This window comes from Anticarsia gemmatalis, chromosome 26 (assembly GCF_050436995.1).
Source record: "Anticarsia gemmatalis isolate Benzon Research Colony breed Stoneville strain chromosome 26, ilAntGemm2 primary, whole genome shotgun sequence".
Classification (NCBI taxonomy): Eukaryota; Metazoa; Arthropoda; class Insecta; order Lepidoptera; family Erebidae; genus Anticarsia; species Anticarsia gemmatalis.
The window spans coordinates 6,538,046-6,563,859 of record NC_134770.1 but is presented as its reverse complement, the minus strand read 5'-3'; the positions used below and the strand labels follow the sequence as shown (position 1 = coordinate 6,563,859).

Below are 25,814 nucleotides of genomic sequence, written 5' to 3'. Positions count from 1 at the left end.
AGACTGGTTGTCAGACTTTCAAGCTTCTGACTACTGTTAACGACTGTCAAAGATCTTCGAAAATGACAGCCGGGACCCACAATTTAACGTGCCTTCCGAAACACGGAGGAACTCGATATGTATAAGATGGTCACCCATCCACAAATCAACCTCGGCAAGCATGGCTTAACCTCAGAGATCGATCCGCGCGGCTGTTGTTAACTAAGCCACGAGCTCCTCAAAATTACGATACTATTGTGTTTGTAAAATTTGCATGTAGTTAGTTGAAGGCCTAGACTATAATATATTAAACTCTATCCTGTAGCGGCGAAAATAGGAATACTGTCAAAGCTCGCGGATCCGTACGGGTCAGCTTGTTACAATGGTAATAAGATTGTCTTTGTGGTCTGAGCCGTTTTGATTACTGATTCCAGTAAAGATGGAAGTTACGGCATTATTTTCCTCCGTTATATGAGAGAAACTTTCTTAAGTCATATTGTAAGCGAGCCGCACCGCGCGTGTCTCAATTTCTATGATTAATTTCTCTGATACTGATATAATAAGGAAAACTTACGAGTAGCGCGCCTAGTGCGTCCGGCATCGAACTCGGTACCGTCCACTCGAGTGTGTCACTCTTCAGCCGCTCTAGCACTGAGTTGTCGTTCAACTTCGCGAATGGTAGCTCAGCTTTTGTGTATATCTGAAAAAAAAATGTTTCATTATAAATTAGAAATATAAGTGTAATATACAATCTTATACATAAAATTTCCATTTCACAAATTTCCATGTCACAATGTTTGTTACCGTACTCCGCCGAAACGGTTTGACCGATTCTCATTAAAATTTTGTGAGCATATTGAGTAGGTCTGAGAATCGTGCAATATTTCCATACCCCTAAGTGACACTATTTTTTTATACTTAGGTACATGGCAAAACAACGTTTGCCTGGTCAGCTAGTTTATCTATACTATTTCATTTTATAAAAGGCGAAAGTTTGTGTCAACCGGGCCTAAACTACTGCAGCTTAAGGACGAACCACTAATCGATAGCCAGCTTTGAAATTTTAATAACTACCGTATGTCAAATCAAAGCTTAGTACAACCGAAGTACCACCTTCGGAACTTCGAAGTTCCGTCAAACTGACAAAAGTTCAAATTCGAATGTAAACAGAAATTATTCGATACGAAAACGCAAAATATACTACTAGCAAAATATTCATGCTAGGCTTAATGAAGTGGATTTTGAGGAAATTTGGAATATTTGAGGAGTACCTGGATTTAAACATAAGTTGCCGTATAACTCTGTAAAACCTCTTCACGTGGTGGATGTCGCGAGCAATATTATCTAACATTATATTATGTGATGTTCATACCTCCCACACAGTAACAGCGAACATGTAGACATCAGACTTGGTGGAGTAGTCGCTTTCCAACACTGCTTCAGGCGGGAGCCAGCGGAGAGGGATCACCTGTACAATACATAAAAATATGAAAGTTAATAATCCTACTAATAAAATATAAATTTGAAAGTTTGTGAGGATGGATGAATGCTACTTTTTCACAAAAAATAAAACTACTGGACGGATTTTTTTATTAAATTTGGTACACTGATGAAATATAATTCAGATAACCACATAGGATACTTTTTACTCTGGGAAATCTTTCAACACGGAGGAATTCACGGGTACAAGGTAGTATGTTATATCCAGAAAAAGACAGATTTTTTTATTACTTTGATATAAGAACGTTTACCTGTTCATGTAGTTTGTAATATTCGTGTGAGTCGGGACCTCGCGTCAGTGCCGGGAACGATAGTTTTAGCTGCAGTTTAGATGTGATCACGCAGTTACGAGCCGCAATGTCTCTGTGAATAGGTAAAATTTAAAATTGTATGTTTGAAGTACATAAAATGCTTTATATTATTACTTACATTTAAGAAAATATTTTTTGAAATTAAAATATATGTTTTTTTCATTTTTTTACATTATGTTATTTGCTGTCTACGTTCGTTGTGATTTTAAGAAATCATTATTATAATGGCTGAAAATAGAAGATGAAGATTTGCTTGAGACTTCATTTTATTACTGAAGGTACAAATAGAAGTATGGAATTAAAATCAATTCATGTTTAAATCGTTATTTACATTTCAAGGGTTGGAATAAAGATGTTAAGCTACTGTAGTACCTTTATCGTTTTTTTTTTAACTTTTAATATTAAGTAATTTTATTACTTTGTGTGGACGACATCGGACAATAAATGCTAGATTATGAGGTGGTAGTATGTGGATCCATAAATGAATAAAACACAAATAATTATGTTAAGGTACAGATGTGTACCGGTGTGTGAGCCTGGCGGCGGCGAGCCTGCTGGCGGCGGCGGCCAGGTGCGCGGCCAGCAGCGCGCGGTGCTGCGGGAGGAGGGCGGGCGCGGCGCGGGTATTAGAATATAGTAGTACAGTACCGGTGTGTGAGCCTGGCGGCGGCGAGCCTGCTGGCGGCGGCGGCCAGGTGCGCGGCCAGCAGCGCGCGGTGCTGCGGGAGGAGGGCGGGCGCGGCGCGGGCAGCAGGAGGGGGAGCGTGCGCCGGACCGACACGTGCTATGTACTCCTCGTTCTCCTCCGCCGTGCGGGTCGCGATCAGGAACTTCTTCAGCTCACCCTAAAGAATATGATAAAGTTAGACATACGTACCGAAAACTTTGAGAATCAATTAAAAGAAAATTGAAAAATAATGTTAGCGTTATGCAACAAATAATATTTTCTTTCTAGTAAAACTATGTCTGCGTAACATAGCGTTGTAAACATCATAACATTTACGAGTTTTACATAAATAAAAAAGGCAAATTTTAACTTCACCCCAAATAGAGACCTCAATTTACTTTAAACCGAAATAGTTTTATTCTAAAATTATGTTACACGTGCATATATTATTTGAAACATAAAAGAAATACGAAATTTACAAAAACAACGTCTTCGCGATTCAAAACCTCTCAAATACTCACTAATTCTGCCACTAACCACAAGATGGCGTTATTACAAATTTCCGACAAAGTAAAGTATTACCACCAGTATTTCTTACCCAGTCAGTATGTTCAAGTAGCATGTAGTGTGGATCAGCCTCGTTACACAGTCCAATCAGTCGGACAATGTTCTCGTGACGAACGCGACTGAATATGTCCAGCTGACGACGGAACTCCGCTAGTTGCACCTAATACACAAAACATACACAATGCAACACAAATAAAATAAACAATAATATACATATATCCTTAACGTTATAAATTGTAAAATATATTAAGTTATCATTTTTCTGAAAATAAACATCTTTTTGAAATCTATATTGTTAATTGCCTAATATTATGACAAAAAGAACAAGACCATTAGAATAACTATTATCTTTTTTATGACAGTGCTTATATTCATAAATCATATTATATTTTCATTTTTTATTATGTTTATAATTAATTTGAACGTAGCACATTTGTCAACAGCAGTCATTTGTAACAAAACTATTATTCGCAAATAAATATAATATCAGCGAAAAAAAAACAATAGTTCATAAGTTTTACAAGTATTCCAATATTCGCTGTCACTTTTTTTAACTTAATAATAGTACAAAAAAGACTAACTTAATGTCTCTCACCTCATCTTTAGTAGTAAGTGCTTTAACCAGCACAGGTCTGATCTTAGGTTCAGTTTCACCATCATCTTTCTTACGTAGCTTGTTAACAGCAGTCATGTCGATCTTAGCTAGTAGCACTTCGCCGAATTCACCACGACCTGGGAGAAAAGAAATGATTTAATATTATATATTTTATAAGTAGAAATGGTCCTTACGGTTACGTAACCAAAGGATAAAAACGGGACCCTACTACCTGGCTTTCTCTTGTGAACCATTATTTATGGATAATTGAAATATCAAATATTCAACAAATTATGCCCATTAGTTGTCAATATGTCTATAACAATACATACTAAAAACAGAATAAACTCAATATTAAGGGTGGCTGCTAAAACGACTTGAAAATTTGACGATATATTTTGTTAGTTGTTTTACGTATATTAAAAATGCTTTGCGCGAGTTGCTTATTAAGCGTATTGAATAACTTACCTAAAGTAATTTGTTCAGTGAGTAATGTCCTTGGTACTGAAAGATGTTCAAACTGTCCAGACTTCTTCGACGCTCGCGATACCCCTGACACTTCGGAATTGTCAGCACCTAAATTTATAAACAATACGTTAATATCATCTAAAATGTTAAATTCCCTATATTATGTCTGCATCAAGTTATATCTCGCCTGTTATAGAATAGGTACCCGAAATTTAAATACCTAAAAAACATCGACCCCGGAAATCGAACCCGAGAACTCATGCTCACTAGTCATGTACGCAACTGGTCAGAGTCAAAGATGCAGTTTATATATTTTAAATAAAACAATCTTTATAGTTAGAAATGAATACTACAATGTATCTTACCACTGTCCTTATCATGTGCTAACAATCTTCCATTCTGTAGTGCAGCTCCGTTGGCCTTCTGCTTGTCTTCTTCTCCTTCTTCTACGAGCTTCTCGCGACCTTCTGTCATCTCTAACTCCATCTTCTCACCTAAAAGAAGAAGACGTTTTGATTTACATTAAAATTGATGATAAAACATTAGATTAAGAACATAAAATCATGGCGGTTAAATGATATTTTTTTATATTTGTCTATTACGAAACCCAGAATTTAATAACTATTCTTGATGTTTGAACAAGAAATCAGGAATCAACTATTACATTAGTGTTTCAATACAAATGTATGTGCTTTTGTATCAAAACACATTTATAATAAGAATTCAACAACAAAATATGTCTAAATTAGGGTATACCAAACTATTCCATTTATTTTATTCAAACTACAACATTTAAGGACAACGCCATCTACCGTCAAATAGCTATACTACCAAGTAAACATTGAAGTCCTGAATTTCATCAGAGCGTACTGACCTCTCTGCCGCCTCCTGAGCCGTCGTCTCCTGCAGTAGACCATGAGAGCCAGCACCAGCACCATGTAGGCGCCGGCCACTGATATTGACACGACCACGGCTTTGCCCGCCACACCGCTTGATTCCGCTGCTGGGAGCTCACCTTCTGTTTTATAAAGAAAAAGTACCTATTTTAATTACATAACGTGATTGACTTATGATTTCTTTAGTAGGATAAATCATCACGTTCCTTCCACGCAGCATCGTAACCATAGCGGCACCAAAACCATAACTTAAAAATAATGATAGTTGATTTAGTAGATTGTAGGAATCGATTTTATATTTCCATTAAAACATTTTTGTTTTGTCTTTCCATTTTCTTAAGTAGTTAATTAAAAACATTGAATACCATTACATTTAGATGACAGTTTTATTTTTTTAAATGGGTTCCTATTTAACAAACATATAATCTACTTTTAATTTCCTTAAAAATTACAACCTGTGTGACCACTGTTTTCTCACAAATCGAACGAATATTTCGTTCCTGGTTTCGTCCCTATTCACCCCTGCATCCCTATTCAGCCACTTTTACGGTACTGGTTGTTGTTTTGACAGTAGATACAGTGACAGTAAAATATTGATAATTTTCCTAAAGAAGATTTGGTATTTAATTTTAATACACGAGACTCAAGCTTTTCAGCATTCTTGCCCTTAAAATGGTATTATATAAATGTGTTGTAACTCACCTTGATGTACAATAAGCTCAAGTTCATGTCTATCGAGTCCCGCGGCGCTGCCCGCCGTGCACCCGTACCGGTCCGCGTCCAGCGACGACACGTTACGTACTACTAGCGTGCCGTTGTTCATTAATACCATTCTGTAACAAACATACGGTAATAAACACGTTAGAAACTTCTTATGTTAATAACTATCCGTCTGCTTCAAAAGGTGTGGTTAGAGTAGTATGAAAAATACTTATGTTTTGCCATTTACAATATAATTCCATGTAATAAGGGGTGGGGCAAACTACGGGCTACTGTTGAGAATCTATACTAATATTATAAAGCTGAAGAGTTTGTTTGTTTGTTCGTTTGAACGCGCTAATCTCAGGAACTACAGGACCAATTTGAAAAATTATTTCACTGTTAGATAGCCCATTTATCGAGGAAGGTTACATATATCATCACGCTACGACTAATAGGAGCAGAGTACCAGTAAAAAATGTTACAAAAACGGGGAAAATTTTGAGCCATTCTCTCTTATGTGACGCAAGCGAAGTTGCGCGGGTCAGCTAGTATTCTAATAAATATTGTTACAGTAGATTTTGTGAAGAACCAATAAGGTACTATGATCATTATCATTCGTTAGGACCATTCACGGTCTGAATATGGGACCTTTTTTGTACTTACTTAGCTGTAGTCGCATTAACACCGTCTTCAACATCAACGCCATCTTCTGTGAAGATAAAAATACATTTTAGAATAAATAACTGCTGATACTTAAGTCTTATAATTTGCTCTAAACTACAAGCAAAACAATTATGTTAGGGTTTTAGTGGAATCTGTACTTTTTAGGCAAACTTTCTATCTACAGTAACGTCAATCGCGTAAGTCGGCTGCGTATTATATAAAACAATTGCTGCTTTCGTCAGCATTGCTATGCAGTGTCGCTGGCAATTAAGTATTGTAGACCGTACGCTAGACCAATATATTAGGTCGAGGAAAAAGTCTTTTCGCATTATAGTATGTATGAACTTGTAATAAAATCTGTTCTCTACACAAAATAGCTCGATATTTGGGTACCTCACGAGCTCACTGAAAGAAACCTAATGAACCGTGTACTCATTTGTGATTCTTGAAGCCAAAGAGATTTTATTACAAGTTCATACGAAAAGACTTTTTCCCCGACCTAATATGTCTATGACATTAACATAGGACGGAATTGAGCCTTATGGGAGTTTCTATAAAGGTTAATCAAAATATGTGCTTATACTAACGTTGTTTGGTAAGTATAGCGAGGTTGCGGTCCCAGTGCGTGGTGGGTGGCGGCTCGCCGGTGGCTATGCAGTTCAGCACGGCAGTCTGACCCACTGTCACGTGGAGTTGCTGACCTGGCTCCGGGGAGACCACGCGAGGAGTCACTGGAAATATAAAGATTATTAATAACACTAAATGTGCTGAGTTTTGCTGGACAAATGGAAGTCCGGCTGTGAATTGTAGTAAATGTAGCTTTAAAATTGTAATGTAGTTATAAAACGTTGAACCAAAGTATTTTATAAACTCGCCGGTCGATAAGCAATTAGTGGCAAATAGTATTTTCCCTAACCCCTAATCGAGCTCAACACCTCATGCTCAGCAGTCAAATATACTAGCGACCGCGCTTTGAATATTCCGTTACAAAAATACTTTACGAAAGACTCTAGCCATGACTGTATTAAACCATAACTTGCCCTACATATGTAAGTCATTTTATATTAAAACTAGCTGACCCGCGCAACTTTGCTTGCGTCACCTAAGAGAATGAGTCAAAATTTTCCCCGTGTTTGTAACATTTTTCGTTGCTAATCCGCTCCTAATGACCGTAGCGTGATGTTATATAGCCTATAGCCTTCCTCGATAAATAGGCTATCTAACACTGAAATAATTTTTCAAATCGGACCAGTAGGTCCCGAGATTAGCGCGTTCAAACAAACAAACAAACAATCAAACAAACAAACTCTTCAGCTTTATAATATTAGTATAGATTACTTCTAGAGGCAAGCAATTTTAATTGAATTCAGTGCCAATACAAACCTACGACATCCAAGTTAATCTTAGCGGTGATAGACTTGTCTCCATCAACGGCCTTGCACGTGTACTGTCCTGAATGTCTCCGTTCTGCTTCAGCCACCATCAACGTGCCGTTGGATGACGTCACTCCGTCAGGTAACGGGTCTTCCTCGTTCTGTAAGGTAGCGACATCTAGTGATGAGTAATGATACATACTATTTATGTAAAATGTAATTTTCCTAAGTATGTGTAAGACATAGGTCGTATTTGTTATTTAAGGGTTTGTGTAGTATTTTATCGTACTTATGATATTTATATAGCTATTTATTATAAAGGAGCCTGAACAAGATTTTAGTAACACAATATTAAGGTCCGCGAAAGCTGATCGTATAATAATGTTACCCTCAGTACCCTGTCAAGTGGCTTACATAGTTATTACTTCGGTTCGATTTAAATTCGAAACTTAAACATAATTAAATAAGTACATGTTTATTAAAAGAGAGGGGAACTTACCGAATACCATTGTACAGTGGGTGAAACACCGCCGGCTACCTTGCAGTGTATTTTTCCCGAATTATTCAATTCTAACTTCTTACTATAAGGTTCTGGTTCGAAACGAAGCTCGCCATCTGTTGGTGAATAGTATAACTACAGACACTGTTTACAACGCCATCTATTTTGTTTACTGTAACAAGTAGTAAATTAGTTTGTTGTATTGAGCAATAGATGGCAGTAAGTAATTAAATTGTAATTATTTATTTACCATTGGTAGCGCGATGTCGTCTGCTGCTTTTATGGTTTCGCAGTTTGTGAGCCGAATGATGAGTAACATCTGAAAATAAATGAAAAATACATATTATTTAAATGCAAAATATCGAACATTTATATTGACAAGCGAAGGACTTAAATCCAAAAAAAAAATATATGTGCTTAGTATTTTTTAATGTCTAACTTGGAAAAGTAAAAAGAATATTTAAGTTCATATTTGAGTAATTTAAGGAAAGCTTTAACGAATTTATCACTGAAACCCTTAAGCTTCTCTACGTATTCATGAAAGTCGCAAGAAAATACGCTTACTAGTTTTTGAGCTTTCGTGAAAACACAATAAGATTATTTTTGTTGATTGTTTTTTTAACTGATTTTGTTGACTGGTGACTGAATTCAAGTACAGTAACAACATAGATGTTATGTCTACTCAACACAAGACAACATTCAGTTAAATTCCCCATCAACGTTGATAATGGCAATGTACAGCATCCTAACGTCTCCTGTGGGAAGTATAACTTTACTTCACAATTCACTACCGCTATATAGCAGCGGGTTTATCTAACTGTGTTTAAACGCATTTACTACGATATTTTTAGAAAATAAGGGTTATGGATAAGTTGCAGTTAACCTATCCAATGCATATTTTTCCCCAAAAACCAAACCCAAAGGTGATTTCTATCAAACCGTGTAGTTTTATTTATGTTTACAGCACGTATTTTTGACTTTTTTTCGCATGATTTAAAAATTGTAATATTATACGTAATTATTAATATAGTATTGAATACTCCGTCTGAAATAGGGGAGGGAACATCACACTAGCGGAGATAACATTCAAACACAAGCCGTGAAATCTGTACCATACTTAGAAGACATGGACGCCGCCTGTCCGAACATAAACATACACAAATACACGGCACATCAAACGAAAACTATTTTAGAATCTTTCAGTTCATTAATTGTTTTAAATAAATAGCAGGAAATAACTCAATATCCGTATTAAGAATAAAGAAATTCCTTTAAAAACATGTCTACTAAATTAGATTTTTAGCCATTTAACCCCGGTTTCTGAGGTACATTTAGCGTTAGTTTATCTATTCAATAGCGTTTAAACTCATACAAAAACACTATTGAATAAATAAACTACCGCTAAATGTATTCAGAAACCGGGCATACGTAAGTAAGTTATCTAATCGATATCGAGACAAAAGTTACCTAGATTTTGAATACTGAAACAGCTTGTTGGCAACGCTTAAAAACTCTTATTTCAAATACATTTGAGCACTATTTAAAAAGAGTAGCAACAAGTGATGTATTATCTACATAGTGACAATTAGGGCAAATAGCACAGGCTCTTAATCTAAGAGTCGTCAAGATATGCTCGGACTGGGCTAAATCATTTCTTGGGACGCGGGTACCCAACTGGAGGTACCGCGTCCTGGCCACTTTATGGTGACTATTGAAGGAACACCGTCAGGTTTTTAGTCGGTATGCCCAAATTCCTAGCCGGCGGGAGAGCCCGACAGACCCTCGCTTCCTCCCTGACAAAAAAAAAGGCTAAATCATTTCGCCACGGGGTTGTCATTACAACACTGGTATCGGCTCCATATTCGACAATTAACTAGCTGAAAATTTCAGCTACTATTTCAACATGAAATCCTTCATCCCTAACAAATAAATGTGGTATAACTATACACAATTGCGGCGTGTTCCGCTCACACTCTGGCGGCGAGCTGTGGCGGGTAAACAAACAACGCGGCACATCAAACGAGATGCGTGTACGCATTTACATCTGTATGGAGACTATGATATATGAATAAGTAGGATAGATTCGAGGATATTTTGTTTTGAATGCAGCTGGAAAATACTGCAAAGTGTGTCTTTTTCTAAGTACAGGGGCCGAAACAAGTTCCGAGGTCGAAAATACTGATTTTACTGACCAAAAATTCAAAAATACTGACCAAATACAGACCATTTCTAAACCGTTTTTCGGGTGAATGGTGAGAAATAAGAAAAATACCGTCGAATTGAGAAGTCAAAATCCTTTTTTTAAGTTGGTTACAAAGCTTATTTTCGGTTATTGGTCTCCACCATCCCCATAGTCAACCAGCACCGCCTTTGTATTGGGTTAAAAAGCTTTGTTAGTAAAGTTTTCAATCAGGTCTTAAGAATTTTCGATCAGGTATTACGAATTTTCAATCAGGTCTTACGAATTTTCAATCAGGTCTTACGAATTTTCAATCAGGTCTTACGAATTTTCAATCAGGTCTTAAGAATTTTCGATCAGGTCTTACGAATTTTCAATCAGGTCTTACGAATTTTCAATCAGGTCTTACGAATTTTCGATCAGGTCGCGTGTCTTGACGCGAGTTTAGAAGTTTTTACCAATTCCAATAAAAGTGCGCAACGGCGCTAAAGAATTTTCACTTCAAAAATATTGATTTCAAAAAAATAGTAAATTTTAGTTTGCTATTCTATTGAAGTCATGTGATGCTTCAATACATGTATATATTACGCAGATCATCCACATAATATCAAGCATCCAAAGCAGCCCTCTGATATCATTACTGGGCAAATCGTGAATGTAAGATTGGCCAACAGCAGAGGGAAACAAAAAAAAATTGTTGAGTTTGGAAAAATACTGACTATACTGACCGATTTTCTAAAATACTGACTTTTACTGACCAGGTCCAAAAATACTGACTTTTACTGACTTTACTGACCTGTTTCGGCCCCTGTAAGTATAGTGAAGGAAATGGTTTCACTAGAATTTCTAACGTTATTAGGAGCAAATCTCGGTCAGTTGTGAATAACTTTAAATTATATTTAGCAGACAATATATTGAATTATCGGTGGCTTGGGGCGATAGTGAGTTGACGGATATCAAAAAATTGGGAGAAGTGACAAATCTTGGGAGAAGCTTGCCACGTGTACTCAACGGTGGTACTCGCTAGGCTATTAAGTCTATAAGATAACATTTTGTAAACTATGACTAAAAACTTGTTCCCTGGAAAAAAACTGGTATGCTAGCGAATTCCGAAATGGTAAAGAACGACACTTCTTAGAGTATTTCTGTACTGAATCGTTTCAAATAAAAGAAATCGTTTTGATTTTACGGTAGTTCCAAATCAAGATTATCCCACCTCTCACCGACTTCATAGTCACCCTACAAAATCTAAATATACAAGACGTTGGAAGCAACTGTTGCGCGTCACTCGGCATTGAACCCGGGACCGCGGGTTCAAGCGATCAATTATCACTTAACCATTATTGCTGTATCGATGAGCACACTAATAAATTACAACTTTACTACAGGAAGTTGGAAAAAATAGCTTCAACATCACGGTTTTTTACAAAAAGAATAGGCAGAATGATAATTATAACGTATCTAGTATGTGGCAATAGGCGGTCCCCTATTTACAAGAGACGTCTTTTTCTGCCTACCCTTTCTTCCAAACTATGTTGGAGTCGGTTTCCAGTCTCACCGGATGCAGCTAAATACCAGTATTTTACATAGAGCGACTGTCTATCGGAGACATGAGACTAAAATAGTTAAAGGCGAAAAAAAACACCTCCAGTAATAACAGGCGTGATATTATGTATGCATAATTAAAATATATCCATATGAAGCAAGCAAATTTAAACAAACTTTTGACTTCAATTTTATAGTATTTGTAGACATACCTAGATTGTGTGAGAGAAAAGAACAAAAGCTAGTGTAACATAAACTTTCTCATACCTTTGCTATTTTTTATCAAACACAGCTCAGCTGTTTAGTCACGAATGCGTAACACACAGACTGACAGACATTTGTATTTATGACTTATATGAGTTCAAGTTAACTACCGAAGAGTATACGCCATATTTACAACTAACTTTGTATTGGTAGGTACAAATGGTATAAATATCGATATTAGATATGGTCCTAAGTAAACGGGAAAGCTGTAAAACTTTATCTTGGCTAGACACACATATTTACTGGCAGATAGTTTAAACTGAGTAAGATAAAAAACCTCTATTAGATTAGTGCGGCCAGGAGTTTCTTGCTGACTCTTCACATTGGCCCTACCTTCCGAACTAGTGGTAAATTCACTCTTTACCGTTGACTATCATCATAAGTGTCAGTATTTAAAATAACAACTCCCGGACTAAAATTTGCTTATTTTTCTTGTGTCGCAGGGACTTTTACAAACATACATAACAACGGACACAAAGTACAACCAGACCCGAAACAACTATTTGTGGATTGTGAGGGAAGGAGGAGAGTGTGGGAATCGAACCCACGACTTCTCGACGCACTGGTAGCATAACATTTAACACTAAGAATTAATAAAGATTTGATTTCTTTAATTAGTTGAATCTATACTAATATTATAAAGCTGAAGAGTTTGTTTGTTTGTTTGATTGTGTTTGTTTGTTTGTTTGTTTGTTTGTTTGTTTGTTTGAACGCGCTAATCTCAGAAACTACTGGTCCGATTTGAAAAATTCTTTCAGTGTTAGATAGCCCATTTATCGAGGAAGGTTATAGGCTATATATCATCACGCTATGACCAGTAGGAGCAGAGTACCAGTAAAAAATGTTACAAAAACGGGGAAAAATTTGACCCATTCTCTCTTATGTCACGCAAGCGAAGTTGCGCGGGTCAGCTAGTTTTTAATAAAGACCAAAAATTACGAACTTTGCAACTAGCAACAAAAAGTCAATTTTATTACACGAACTTAGTCGCTTCATTACATATTCATCGCTTGGCACAGCGAACCTGCAGCAAATTAAACTCATTGCTATTTACAGCTACTAAGTAGAGATTTGTATTGAATGAGAAACTGAGATAATGAGAAAATCCTTTACAACAATTTAGGTTTAAATTACCCAGCTCTTAGACTCTTTTGCAGTCAGTAAATATGACAGTTACTCTCTACAAAAGGACTAATAGTCTGACGACATAATATAGAGCCTTGATATGCACGATTTATCGAGATTGTAACTAATATTGCTGTGTATTTCTAAAATAAAATAGGTGTTTCAGGCAGGCCTCCGTCAGCTGCATAGGTAAGCCTGCGCGTCACTGATATTCTAAATTCAGAATTTTGTATACCTTCGTAAACCATGCAAACAAGCTTTTGGACTATATAGATGAAAGGTTAATACGACAATCTTTTTATTTGGTCAGATTGAAGGTTTCTAGAAGAATCTGAATGTCTAATCGTATAATAATAAGTCTTTCAGTTCTTATAAGTTTGCTAGAAAAAACAAGGCTGTATTGATAGCATAAAATCAATCAGACGTAAAAAAAAAAACAAAAAAAATCTACAACAAAAATACAAAAAAGCGCCCCTCGCGGCGTACAACGGCAACTGCATAATGGCGGCGTTGCCATAGCAACCGATCGTAAAATTTTATTGCGCGCGCCCCCGCTTTCCCGCGCTTTGAAACGTTACTTTGCCAACGCTATCCTAGATTAGAGATCATTTCATTTCAACACACTCCCGAGTGGCTGTATTTATCGTTGGCTAGATTTTATTTGAAGATTTTTCTTGAATTGCATCGCTTAGGGAGCTTGTGCTTTCACGACTTCGATTTCCTAGCGAATTTCGAGTTACTGCTAGGGGTGTGACTGTATTCAAGTTTACGGTTATTGAAGATATTGTATTGATTTAAAACCGATTGTTTTTATTTGAAAGGGTTGAAACAAAATCTGGTTTTATAATTAAGGTATATTTTATAATTAAGTTTGCATTCTGCATGTCTCTTGAGTAGTCTTAATTAAAAGCAGAGAGCGTGTGTCAGGGAGTCTCTTTATCATTAGTTATGCCTTTCATAATACCTCAGGGGATACTAATTACGGTATCATCTAGTACGAGCGCAAGGGTATATTATGATACTATTGAAAATTCATTCTTACTCATTAGTTTCTAATGGACCAAGTCCAATTATTATTATTAAACAAAAACTACTATGTACAGTATCTATGTACCTATAAAAATCTTTTGCAATTTCTGTTGAAAAAAATCTATACTAATCTATACTAATATTATAAAGCTGAAGAGTTTGTTTGTTTGATTGTTTGTTTGTTTGTTTGTTTGTTTGTTTGAACGCGCTAATCTCAGGAACTACTGGTCGGATTTCAAAAATTCTTTCAGTGTTAGATAGCCCATTTACCGAGGAAGGTTATAGGCTATATATCATCACGCTACAACCAATAGGAGCAGAGTACCAGAAAAAAATGTTACAAAAACGGGGAAAATTAGGACCTATTCTCTTTTATGTCACGCAAGCGAAGTTGCGCGGGTCAGCTAGTTATGAAATATACTTATAACCTGTTTAATTTCTAGTCTTAAACTATGCAAAATGTTATTAACATTAGTACAGCGAGTCGGCCGTAGAAACGTAACAAAGATAAAATTTTGTATTTATATCTTTAGCATACGTATCGATTTACTAAATAAGGCTAGAATCTGAAAATCGTATAATCCAGACATAGCATCGGCCATCGATTAAGACTCAACATTGTAGTGTAGTGCCTCAGTAAATCTGAACGTCTAGAGAACAGGTCGAACCGGTTATAATCGGTTATTCATATCCGATGGGAATCTTTGTACTGATTCTGTCATTATTGTCTTTTAGCATCGCATCGAATGGGTAAAAGGGATAATTAATTCGAATACGTGCGTGTATTGTTGTAACGGACGATTTCCCGACTTGAGAACTATACAAAATGTAGCAATAGTGCGAAATGAGACATCTGGTGATCAAACAAAAGTTTGGAGCAAACGATTTTTTCCACTATAAGAATTAAATGCACACATCAATGCGAGTGTTGTATTTGATATAAAACAGGATTATTATTATACATTATTTCCATGATGCGACGTAAAATCAAACTTCAATTGTTTTTGAACCCTTATAATGCCCTTAGTTTAAGCCTACGGCCACAAGTTATTGTAAAGCTTTGTTAAAACTCAAGTTTACTCAAAAATAACAGTAACATACAACGCCTTACGCCTCAAATTAAATATAGTTAATCTGTATAACTAGGTATACTTGAATACTTCCGTTACTATCCCATTCTTCATTTATTTTACGAGAATACTGTCATAAAACTGGCAGTTAAAAAAACTAAAAGATAACCATCACGCACAAGTCATACTTAAAAAAAGAACATAAATTAAAAAATAAAACTGTCAAGTCCAATCTTACTGGCAACACTGAAACTTCAATTACACAAATAGCACAAACTTAATTAGACAGTAGCACTTTGTTAAATAATTAAAGTCAAACCCCCCCACACCCCCTTTAGCCATAAACAACCCCTAGAAGTCGTAAAATAACACAAGTTTATGGTTTTTGGACCCCAAGCACGTTACGTTTTACGTAGGGTTGGGAACTGTGAAATATCGGTATAACCGTAAATCGATGATCGAAACGGTTTGAAACGTCAACTTAATATCTGAAGCCGGGATGTCGGTTTTATAGGTTATGTTCACGCTTCGCCCGTAGCTGTTATGTATTATTTTGATTTATTTACTGTGCAATGACTAGTGAAATGTTTTAGTGTTTTCTATCCTTCATATTCGTTGCTGTACGCTCAGTAAATGAGGTTTATGACAAAATTGACATATTCTAGTGCTATTTGAGTGATTTTGCAACTTTTGACATCAAAACCTACGCATAATGAGTTTAATGCTAACATCTGCTTTCAGTTATGAAATCAATTAAACATATTGTATCTACTTCATTTCAGATATCAGACTAAGTGAATTTACCGCCAGTTAGGAGGTATGACCAATGTGAGGATCTGGTAGGAATCTCCTGACTAAAATGGCCAGTTTAAATCGCCAATATTCTTTTACAACTTTTACTGAATAAAAATTATGTTCCAATAAGTCACAGAGTAATTTTAAATAGCCCTCCACACTGGATTTACACTTTTTTTTTCAACTCAAATCATAATTCCTCAGTTTAGTGCATTCCAACTAACAAACTCTTCAAATGATATATCTGTCGATAGACTAACAGAACATAGACTGACTTATCTTAATCGACTTGAAACTTCGTCAGTGTAAGACAAACAGTGTATGTTTGCTTGTTTGTGCGAGCATACATAATTCAGTATCGTTAAGATGTCGTTGGGGTGATACTCGGTCTACGTCGGATGAATATGGATGTAAATATTTGGTATTAACGCTACACTCTCGTGCAGTTGCTGTATTTTACAGAGTTAAGTATGGTGTCTGTATTTTGCTGAAGTCTTTAGGTGGTTAAAATTAAAACTTATAAGTATATAGTATATAACTGCTTTAAGGTAATAGTGACAGAAACTTCAGTAACGAAGTTTTCACTTACCTCTAATGACTATCATAAACTCGGGCATTTTTTAGTGTAAGGAGTAGTTCAAAGCTGCTCAAATTTTGGACAATGATAGACAAAAATAATAACATACTATGCCTAAAATAAAGATGACTTCCAAATGTCTTATAATGTTAAGATTCCCACAAACATAAGAAAATCTTATTGGCTAGAACTTAATTGTACATTATATCCTGATACGATATGGCATAACCGATAAACCGTATTTAAATCGGAACCGTAAATGCAAATACAGCCCTACCATAAGCCACGTTCATTTCGTTTAATCGTAAAAAACTTAATGGCGAAACCTAAACGCAAGTTTCGTTTAATGTTCACGTGAAATACTTTTGAATTTTTCACGGCTTTTTCGTGTGGAAATGCGTTTTGGGGTTTTTAAGCGTTTTACTACTATTTAAGGCGTAATAAGGTCGGGCCAAAAATTCTGCAGTTTATTAAATGACGGAAATTATTCACAATTTTGTTGTGGGACGACTGAATAACAGTAGAAGAATTGTGTAATTTGACACTATTTGGCGTCATTCTAGGAGCCAAAATTACAAAATTTACGTTCAAGATACACCGTCATTTTAGTTAAAAACTTATTCATAAAAATATATGAAGTTATGAAAGGCTTAGAAAATGTTTTGTTTCTTTCACTCCTTAGCGAAATGAAAAAGAGAAGACATATTAAAGTAGCTTTTTAACTTAAATAGGTTTATAGTGTGTTTATGAATAAAAGAGGGTTATATTATAAATAATACATAACATAATATACATATTTGATTACCGTTATATATTTCCACGTACAAACTAGAGGTCCAATAACTAAAATTAATTAGGAGAACTCGTCCTAGTGACAGACGAGACGATATTGTGAACGTGACGAGAATGCCCGTACTGCACGTAGTTCGCATTACGATGGAGGGGCCTGTATACGTGTATACCATTGCCTTGTGGTGTTTGACAGAAAAAAAGGCAAATCGAATTTGGCGGGAAGGGAAAATTGTGAAAATATGGCCGTTGTTTTTTTTTTCGTATTTCGTTCGTTGTTTTGTATGGCACGTTGTATTAATTTGTAAATGTAGGATCGAGTTTAGTATGAATTTAGAGGTTTTGATGATATTTTGTAACAGTAGACCCATACCTTTGGAAATAAGAAATTCGAACAAAATAATTTAGCGAGACCGACCATATGAGAATTTACGAGGACACTTTAATTTTAGACCCACTTCAATAACTTAAACCGCTGTTAATATAAACATTGTCATATAATTTAGACATTAAATTACATAGACTTCATTAAAACTATGCTACAATAACGCTTTCAAAGGTCCCCAAACTATGATAAATCTGCCTTAGCTTACACGTTTTAAATTAAAACAATCAACCCATTTTACGTGTTTTTCAAAGCACGAAACTCAGCCAAAATCTTCTTATCAGATTTGAGATAGCCATCAACCATTTGTAACCATTAAGATAGCAGAAGAAAAACAGCGAAGACTCCGTTAGAACCAATAAAGATCAGACATTATTGAAAAGCTTTCAATACACTAAGTTTACAGAACCATCTTCTTTTGTATAAATTGTAACAAATCGCTTGAGTATAAACCTATTTTTTGATCCTTGACTGTCCCAATGCTGGGCAAGGGTCTCCTTCCAAACGATGGAGGGGTTAGGCCTTGAGTCCAACTGCGCCAAGTGCGGGTTGGGAGCTTGTTGTTGTATGTATAACAGTTACTAAGTCTTAGTATTATCTATATTTCATTAGAGTAATTAAGAATGTCCATGATCCCATAAAAACATAAAGCATCGTAATATAAAGTTATATTCACAACACTAGTACCATTTTAATTCCAAATTCAGCATACAGCCAATAAATCTCTTGAAAAATAACTTTTTTTTACAACGTTCGTAAGTTAAGGCAAAGGAAGTGAATTAATACGGCCTTTTACACATGACTTAGGGCTAAGTTATACAAGCAGCCAGTTTTCCATTTGATCACGAAAACGTTCTAAATACAAAGTTTTTAATTCAAACTGTAACATAAAGTGCCGTCTAGAGCAGGGGTGCTCAACATTTTTCTCCACGGGTAAGGATTGCTATAATAATTAGAAATACATTTTGCCCATATTCACAGACTACTACACAAGGTGATTTAGATTTTACTGATATATTTTAAACCGACGACTTTACAGTTATTACCGTGTATTACACGAAAAAAAAAACTTGATTAGCAAAAATATACTTCAGAATTCTTGCGGTGTAAAAATTTGATCTTGCAGAAGAAAAAAAAACTCCCTATGTTGATAATAATTTTCTCCGGCGGATTTGGCCATGCCGACCACTTAGACGACCTACTTATGTCCGTTTACGTCCGGAAAGCCCTTATAAGGCCAATTTTTAACTCTCAACATGTAAATATTATATAAAACCAAAAGCTGAAATTCAAACGCACGCTACCTACTTCTAAACTTAGAATACTTCAAACATTACCAAAGGTTGAGAGCGCCTGTAGTAGAGTTTTTACAAGAAGCCCTCGCAATATTAGACGGCAAATTAATTTTCATAAGGTACTTAAACTTCTTATAGTAATGGAAATATATTACTTTTTCTTTAGTGGACTTTTATAAAACCGAGCTATAAATATGACGAACTAAGCGAACCGCATATTTGGTACCTTGCTTTTTTTAAACGTTCTCGATTTACCGACAGAAAATTTGGATTTTTAAGTATTTTTTTATATTCATTCGGGAGATGCTTATTTAAATGTATGTACCCGCACTTAGCGTGGTGGACTCAAGGCCTAACCTCTCCCCTGTTCGGGAGAAGACCCTTGCCAAGCAGTGGGACAGTTATAGGTTAAAAGAAATAAGTTCACTAAAAAGACCAGTAGCCTGCCAATAACTTAGTGGATGAAAGGGTTCTAGGGCCTAAAAACTCTTCAGAACACACTTCCATCTTGCCTCAATACGACTCCACGAGGAGTACTCTTTGTGTTTGTTCTTCAATTTGGATATTGCATCAATAATTAACAAATTAATTATCATGTTATTGGCCATCTGTGTGCAATGTAATTTCTATATTTAAGATTATGTGCTAATGTTGCATTCCTAACAAATAAAATAATTTCTTACACCGGTTCTTTTACGTAGCAAGCGTTTTATATTTACAATTAGTTTCCGTAGAATACGCTAAGGGCACTGGTTAACTCCTTATACAAAATTTGATAGTCGATAGTAGTCAATCGCCTTTCTTGTGACAATGTTGGCTACTGAAGCCACTATGTAATTTATCCAAGATGGCCGTTTACGTAGATAGCAAAGTTTGAAGTCGAAATGTAGATTGCACTTAGTTAATTAGTAAGATCGACATTGGAGCTTGTTCAAATCAAACAATCAGGCAAGTCCTTATTTCAGTTTGTAATCAAATTATTGAAATTTTACATAAGTATTTGGTAGTTACCCGCGTAAATATAACTGCTTGGGTGTTGGTTTAATAAAGTATAAAGTCTAGGTTGATCCCAAAGTTTCAACTATATTTCAGACAGACAGATTTTCGCATTTATAAGAATACGTTCACTTCATCAACTCGTTTGGAATACATTTAATTTGAAGCTTTCCGTAACATTAAATCCAAAAGAAACCCGGGAATAAACTCAACGGTCACTGTTTTAAATCACCTTCATTATATTCTAAAAAACAAATGAATGTCAAATGACAAGCTGGAGGGGTATTGTGTTATAACCTAGATAACTGGGTTGTGGAGGTCCGATAGACAGTCGCTCCATGTAAAAATACTGGAATTCAGCTTCATCCGTTGAGATTGGTAGCCAACTTCAAGATAATTGGAGAAAAGACTAGACTGATGATGAGAAATAACAAGCTGGATTACTCACTAGTTAAAAAAGAAGAAAACAAAATGGCTCATAATTAAATTACAACTCTAGAACTGCAGCAAGAAGAAAAAAACAACCAAAATTAAATTATCTTTCAAAAATAACTTACAATAACACGTATAACACCACTTAGTAAAAAACAGACATGATTTGAAAACGGCCATTGCTCTTAACAATGTAGACGATGAAAACAAGAGATGAAATTATAAAGAGATGTAGACGGCAGACAGGACTGTTTCAATAACGTTGAAACTTTATTATCTTAATGCACTTATACTTAGCTAAGTAATACCGAGGTATTTTATTGTAAAAGTCATACTAATAATAGTAGTTTTTAGTTTGAGTTATACGTATGTTATGCTAAAGTCTTGCTCTTTTGCTGTTCTAAACGGTTTTATAACTATTCGCTGAATCATTATTGATTGATTTTGGCATATAGATATTTAAAGAAAAAATCTGTAGTATCCCTAAGTGGTTGAACACAGGGATGATAATTTTTACGCAAGTGGTGCCCGCTAGTCCTACTAATATTATAAATGCGAAAGATTGTGATGATTATTGTATATTTGTTACAATTTCACACAAAGACTACAAAATCGATTTTGGAGAACATATAAATAAATGAAAAAACACACATATAAAAGACAATCTGGCTTAATGTTGAAAATAATAATGAATTTATAAAATAGTTTGTAGCTTGTATAATAACATTGTTTAGTTATAAATGACTGCTGTATAAACGTATAATTAACGTGAAGAATTCTTACTAGTACCCAACGAATTTTTACCCTTGTCCTTCCACGCAGACAAAGCTGAAAGCTTGTCACATACTCCAAAATAATCAACAAATCATACTAAAAAGCCAATTCTCTACATACAGATTTCATCCAATCCCATCCATATACTATTCAGTACATAATACGCATTTACATCGTTTTAAATCGGTATTAAATATTAACCAAACTGGAGAGCGAATTGATTTACGTAAATGAAAATGGTGGCAAACAATCAGGGGACTGAAAGCTTCCGTAATGCCTCGCTTTCGACTGTTCCAACTGAATGTACTAATTGACTTATTAAATATGTATTTGCTATCAAGTTTTCAGCACTGTAAAGCTGAAACGGTATTTGATTTTCAGTAATTTTGTTAAAAGGGATGCAGAATTGTAGATGTCATTTATGTACTTCTCTTTTTGAGTTTCTTGTTTGTTTACCTATCAACAACACTATTCAAATGTTAGTTATTACTTTAATAATAATAAAACCGACTGCCATATGTAGCTGTGGTGTGGTTGTTAGTGTATGCGACTGCCGTGAATAGGTTTTCGGTTCAAATTCCGGGCCTGGACAAAAAGTTTTTTGTGTTAGAATTTTTCGGTGATTGTTCGGAGATAGGAAGTTGAGGTCCAAGATTTCCGTCGGTCCTGTGACCTTTTACTGTTCGTATCGGTTATCGGACGGATATGAGACTCGGCTATGAAAGTGAAGGAATAGAGAGTGTTCCTGTGTATTGTACATACACTGGGAGTGACTGGGGCACGATAAAATCAGAGGTCTGCACTTTTGACCGGTTCCAGTGAAACTGACAGCCGTAATCGAATATCGGCTAGGAGAACACATTACTATTCTAATATATATTACTGCTTTTCTTACTCACATAAGTATTATAACATAACAATACCAGTTATGGGTGGTATATAGCCAAACGCCATATAAGGTAATGTAACCCCTATAGACTCACAGCTGTATCAAATTATGCCTGAGGTCACGAGTGGAGTATGAATCATGTTGTGTGTTTGTGTGTGTGCGAAAAAGTTACAGTTAAATGTACCTTTTGTTATATAAGTAACGGTTGGATTTAATAATCAATTTAAAGATTAAAGTAAGGTGTAAGAAACGGTAGATTGATTTAGTAAGTTTATGAGGAATGTTTTAAAGATGGGTGGAAGCTTAGTGGTTTCTGAGCTAAGCGTCTCCGTGTTTATATGGAAACAAGAAATTTTAAAATTATTCGGGCGGCTTGACTACCTTTGACACTAGGTTAACCGCGAACCATAATAATATGATAAAGTAATTGATAACTTTAGAATTACCAGTATAATCATCGAGGAATATATCAGTCTAGCCTTTCTTCCAACTATATTGGAATCGGCTTCCAGTCTCATTGGAAGCAGCTGAATACCAGTATTTTACATGAAGCTACTGCTTATCGGACCTCCACAACCCAGTTATAACACCATACCCTTCAATGAGACTGGTTGTCAGACTTTCAAACATCATAGACGCATCATTACTAAAAATAAAAATATCTCAAATATTTCCATGCATCTGTCTCTCACAAAATGGCGCTCCATTACAATATATCTGACAGCACGTGTCAAAAAAACGTGTTTTGGCGGCAAATTTGTATGTAAGGGCGTGTGCACATAGCATGCAGATCACGCGCGACCTAAATACGGCGCGCAGTCGCTTCGCACGAGCCCTCCGCCCTCATGATCGTGTTAGGGAAGATGCGAAGATGTGTTCATTGCCTTACAACGAAAAAAAAGTTGAAATGTCATTATGGAAAAGTTTTGCGAGAAAATTGTTTTTTTTTGAGGTTTTGTTTACAGGATATGTTTTTAATTTTGTTGTTGTTGTAGAGTTTTATGGATTTGTCAGTAATAAATAAAGAAAAGCGAGAAACAAGTAGATGAATATGTTGGCTTTCTTACTGCACAATTATTTGGTTATGATGTTATTATTTTGATGTAGCCAAAAACTTAATGCGTATTATAAAGTAGCAATCATAAAAAACCTTGTCAAATCAAGATCAAAAAGACACCATAATAAGCTTTGAAACAAACAACATTTTTCAACTCAAAAAATGCACAATTGGAATAGATTACACCTGATAAAAAAGTATTAAGTAACGATATTAAAAACTACAGACTAATTGAGTGCCTTCTTTTTGACGTCGGCTAACCAGGCTCAAACATATTTTGTGAAGGAAATAATACTAAGGCAAGTAACTTACTCTCTCAAGTCAAAAGTCAGTTCACTACATTTCTCATTAGCTTGGTTTATCAGCAGTCATTAACAACATGACTAGTCTGGCCGATAGAATATCAGTTATACGTTTTGTTTGATAATGGTTTTAAAAAATCTTATGTTTAAGCGTTTAGGTGCCAGTCTGGTATGCTAGTGCCTAGAAAATAACTAAAACTGATGTTGGACTGCAAACCGTTTGTTATGAGTGTAATATGAAACTAGGCTGTGAGATGAAACAGAAAAATAACTATAGTGGATACTACAATTTAGTAGCAGTTTTAAACAGGAATGTATACTTAAAAATCAAATAAGTGAGCATCCAATCTTAAAAAGGCTTATGAAACTGTGATTACAGACAAAAGTAGCCTGTAACTAGAACCTAATCCTCGAAGATAAGAAGAGACAGCTGAGAAACCATAGTCAACCAATTCATAAAAAGACCCCAACAGTCAGAAAGCTCCAAAAACGGTAATCATAGACAAAGTATTAGAAAGTAAAACCTTATTTTCAACAAATCGTTTGATATTGACCATAGACAATACAGAGCAAACACAACTCTGCTCAAAAACGTCAGAAACCATAGACAACTTAACTTAAAATCTAAAAAATCACAAAGCTCAAATGTCAAAACTACAAGTCATATTTCTAAACAAAAATGTCCCCGATTTTCACAAAAACATTGCAGACCGATACTTACAGATAGCGTTGTATTTCGTATCGTATTATATTTCTGGGCACACATTATGTAAATGTCTCCCGGGAGCTGTATAATAGAGTTTTGATCACCATTCCTCTGCCGTGGCCGCGTTGGGCCGCATCGTAATCATATTCTGTTTGTTTTCATTATATTTGTTATGTGTTTATTATGTCATCTATGTGGTAGACATCTTTATTTTCGAGCATTTTCTGGACCAATAACAGAATGAGAATTAGATTAAAAAAGCGCCTTTATAGAATTATTTAAAAGTACATATATAGTTAGTAGTAGAGTGGTGATAGCCGAGTGTTTTAAGTTGGCACCTCCCACGCAAGTGGTCGCAGGTTCGAATCCGAGGCAACACACCAATGACTTTTCGAAGTTATGTGTGTATTAGAAATAATTATCACTTGCTCTAACGATGAAGGAAAACATCGTGAGGAAACCTTGCATGCCTAAAAAATTTGTTTAATACATTTATTGAGGGCATGCAAAGTCCCCAACCCGCACTTGGCCAGCGTGGTGGACTCAAGGCCTAACCCCTCCCCCTCGTTTGGGAGGAGACCCTTGCCCTGCAGTGGGACAGATATGGGTTATTAAAAAATATATATATATATATAGTTATCATAAAATATTGCTTATTCATCTTCAAAGTGTAAGTTAATATATTAGAACCAAAGGTAGGAAGCAAGTTCGTTGTAAATAAGTTGTTAGTAATCTAAGTAAGAAGAAAAGCTAGTAGTATCATTGTATTCGTTTTATTTATTCATAGAGAATGCTGCAGGTGCTGCTGAAATACTGAATCGCACTTAGAATACAAAGTTTCAAAGAAATAAATATAAAACACAATTCTATTATACTCCGACTGAAAATCATAACCTTTTCAATCGACCTTTCAAAGCAGTGAAAACAACGCTAACATCAACTAACAATGGCAATACAAATAAAAATCTAACATTTTTCACAAAAACTATGAAAGAGTACTAGACAGAAAACAAACATGGCCGGCGAAATTCGCACAGAACAATTCAAAACTCGAGTTAGCCAAATAAAAAAACCTATCTAATCCCTAACGATTCAACATCGGGATGAAAAAAAAGATGGCTGACTTATCAATTATTCGACGCGGGAATTTAAGCCAACACAATGGTCCATCAATCCTTTTAGGAACAAAAAACTAGCAACACTAACATACCTGGACAAAGGGCGCGGAAAAAGCGCGCCAATACCAGGCCGCCATTTTGAATGCTTTTGAGAAATAACGGTTTAGGAAATATTTGCACAAGTTTTTTAGAGATCGAGAGTTAATTAGTTAAAAGAAATCTTAATGACGAATTGCGTTGTAGTTATTAATCTCTCAGGCCATATTA

General features: G+C 35.5%; 1 protein-coding gene across 1 annotated transcript in view; it reads right to left on the bottom strand.

Moving 5' to 3' along the window:
- LOC142984123 (tyrosine-protein kinase-like otk) overlaps positions 1-25,814 on the bottom strand; it is a 42,614-nt gene that overhangs the window by 5,143 nt on the left and 11,657 nt on the right. The window contains exons 3-17 of the mRNA XM_076131511.1: positions 8,471-8,539; positions 8,221-8,336; positions 7,732-7,882; positions 6,936-7,079; positions 6,349-6,394; positions 5,686-5,816; positions 4,962-5,105; positions 4,453-4,581; positions 4,088-4,195; positions 3,620-3,756; positions 3,056-3,184; positions 2,439-2,635; positions 1,731-1,842; positions 1,352-1,447; positions 554-679 (exon numbers count right to left, since the gene is read on the bottom strand). Coding sequence (XP_075987626.1) covers positions 554-679; positions 1,352-1,447; positions 1,731-1,842; positions 2,439-2,635; positions 3,056-3,184; positions 3,620-3,756; positions 4,088-4,195; positions 4,453-4,581; positions 4,962-5,105; positions 5,686-5,816; positions 6,349-6,394; positions 6,936-7,079; positions 7,732-7,882; positions 8,221-8,336; positions 8,471-8,539 — 1,835 coding nt within the window. The remainder of the gene's footprint in view (positions 1-553; positions 680-1,351; positions 1,448-1,730; positions 1,843-2,438; positions 2,636-3,055; positions 3,185-3,619; positions 3,757-4,087; positions 4,196-4,452; positions 4,582-4,961; positions 5,106-5,685; positions 5,817-6,348; positions 6,395-6,935; positions 7,080-7,731; positions 7,883-8,220; positions 8,337-8,470; positions 8,540-25,814) is intronic.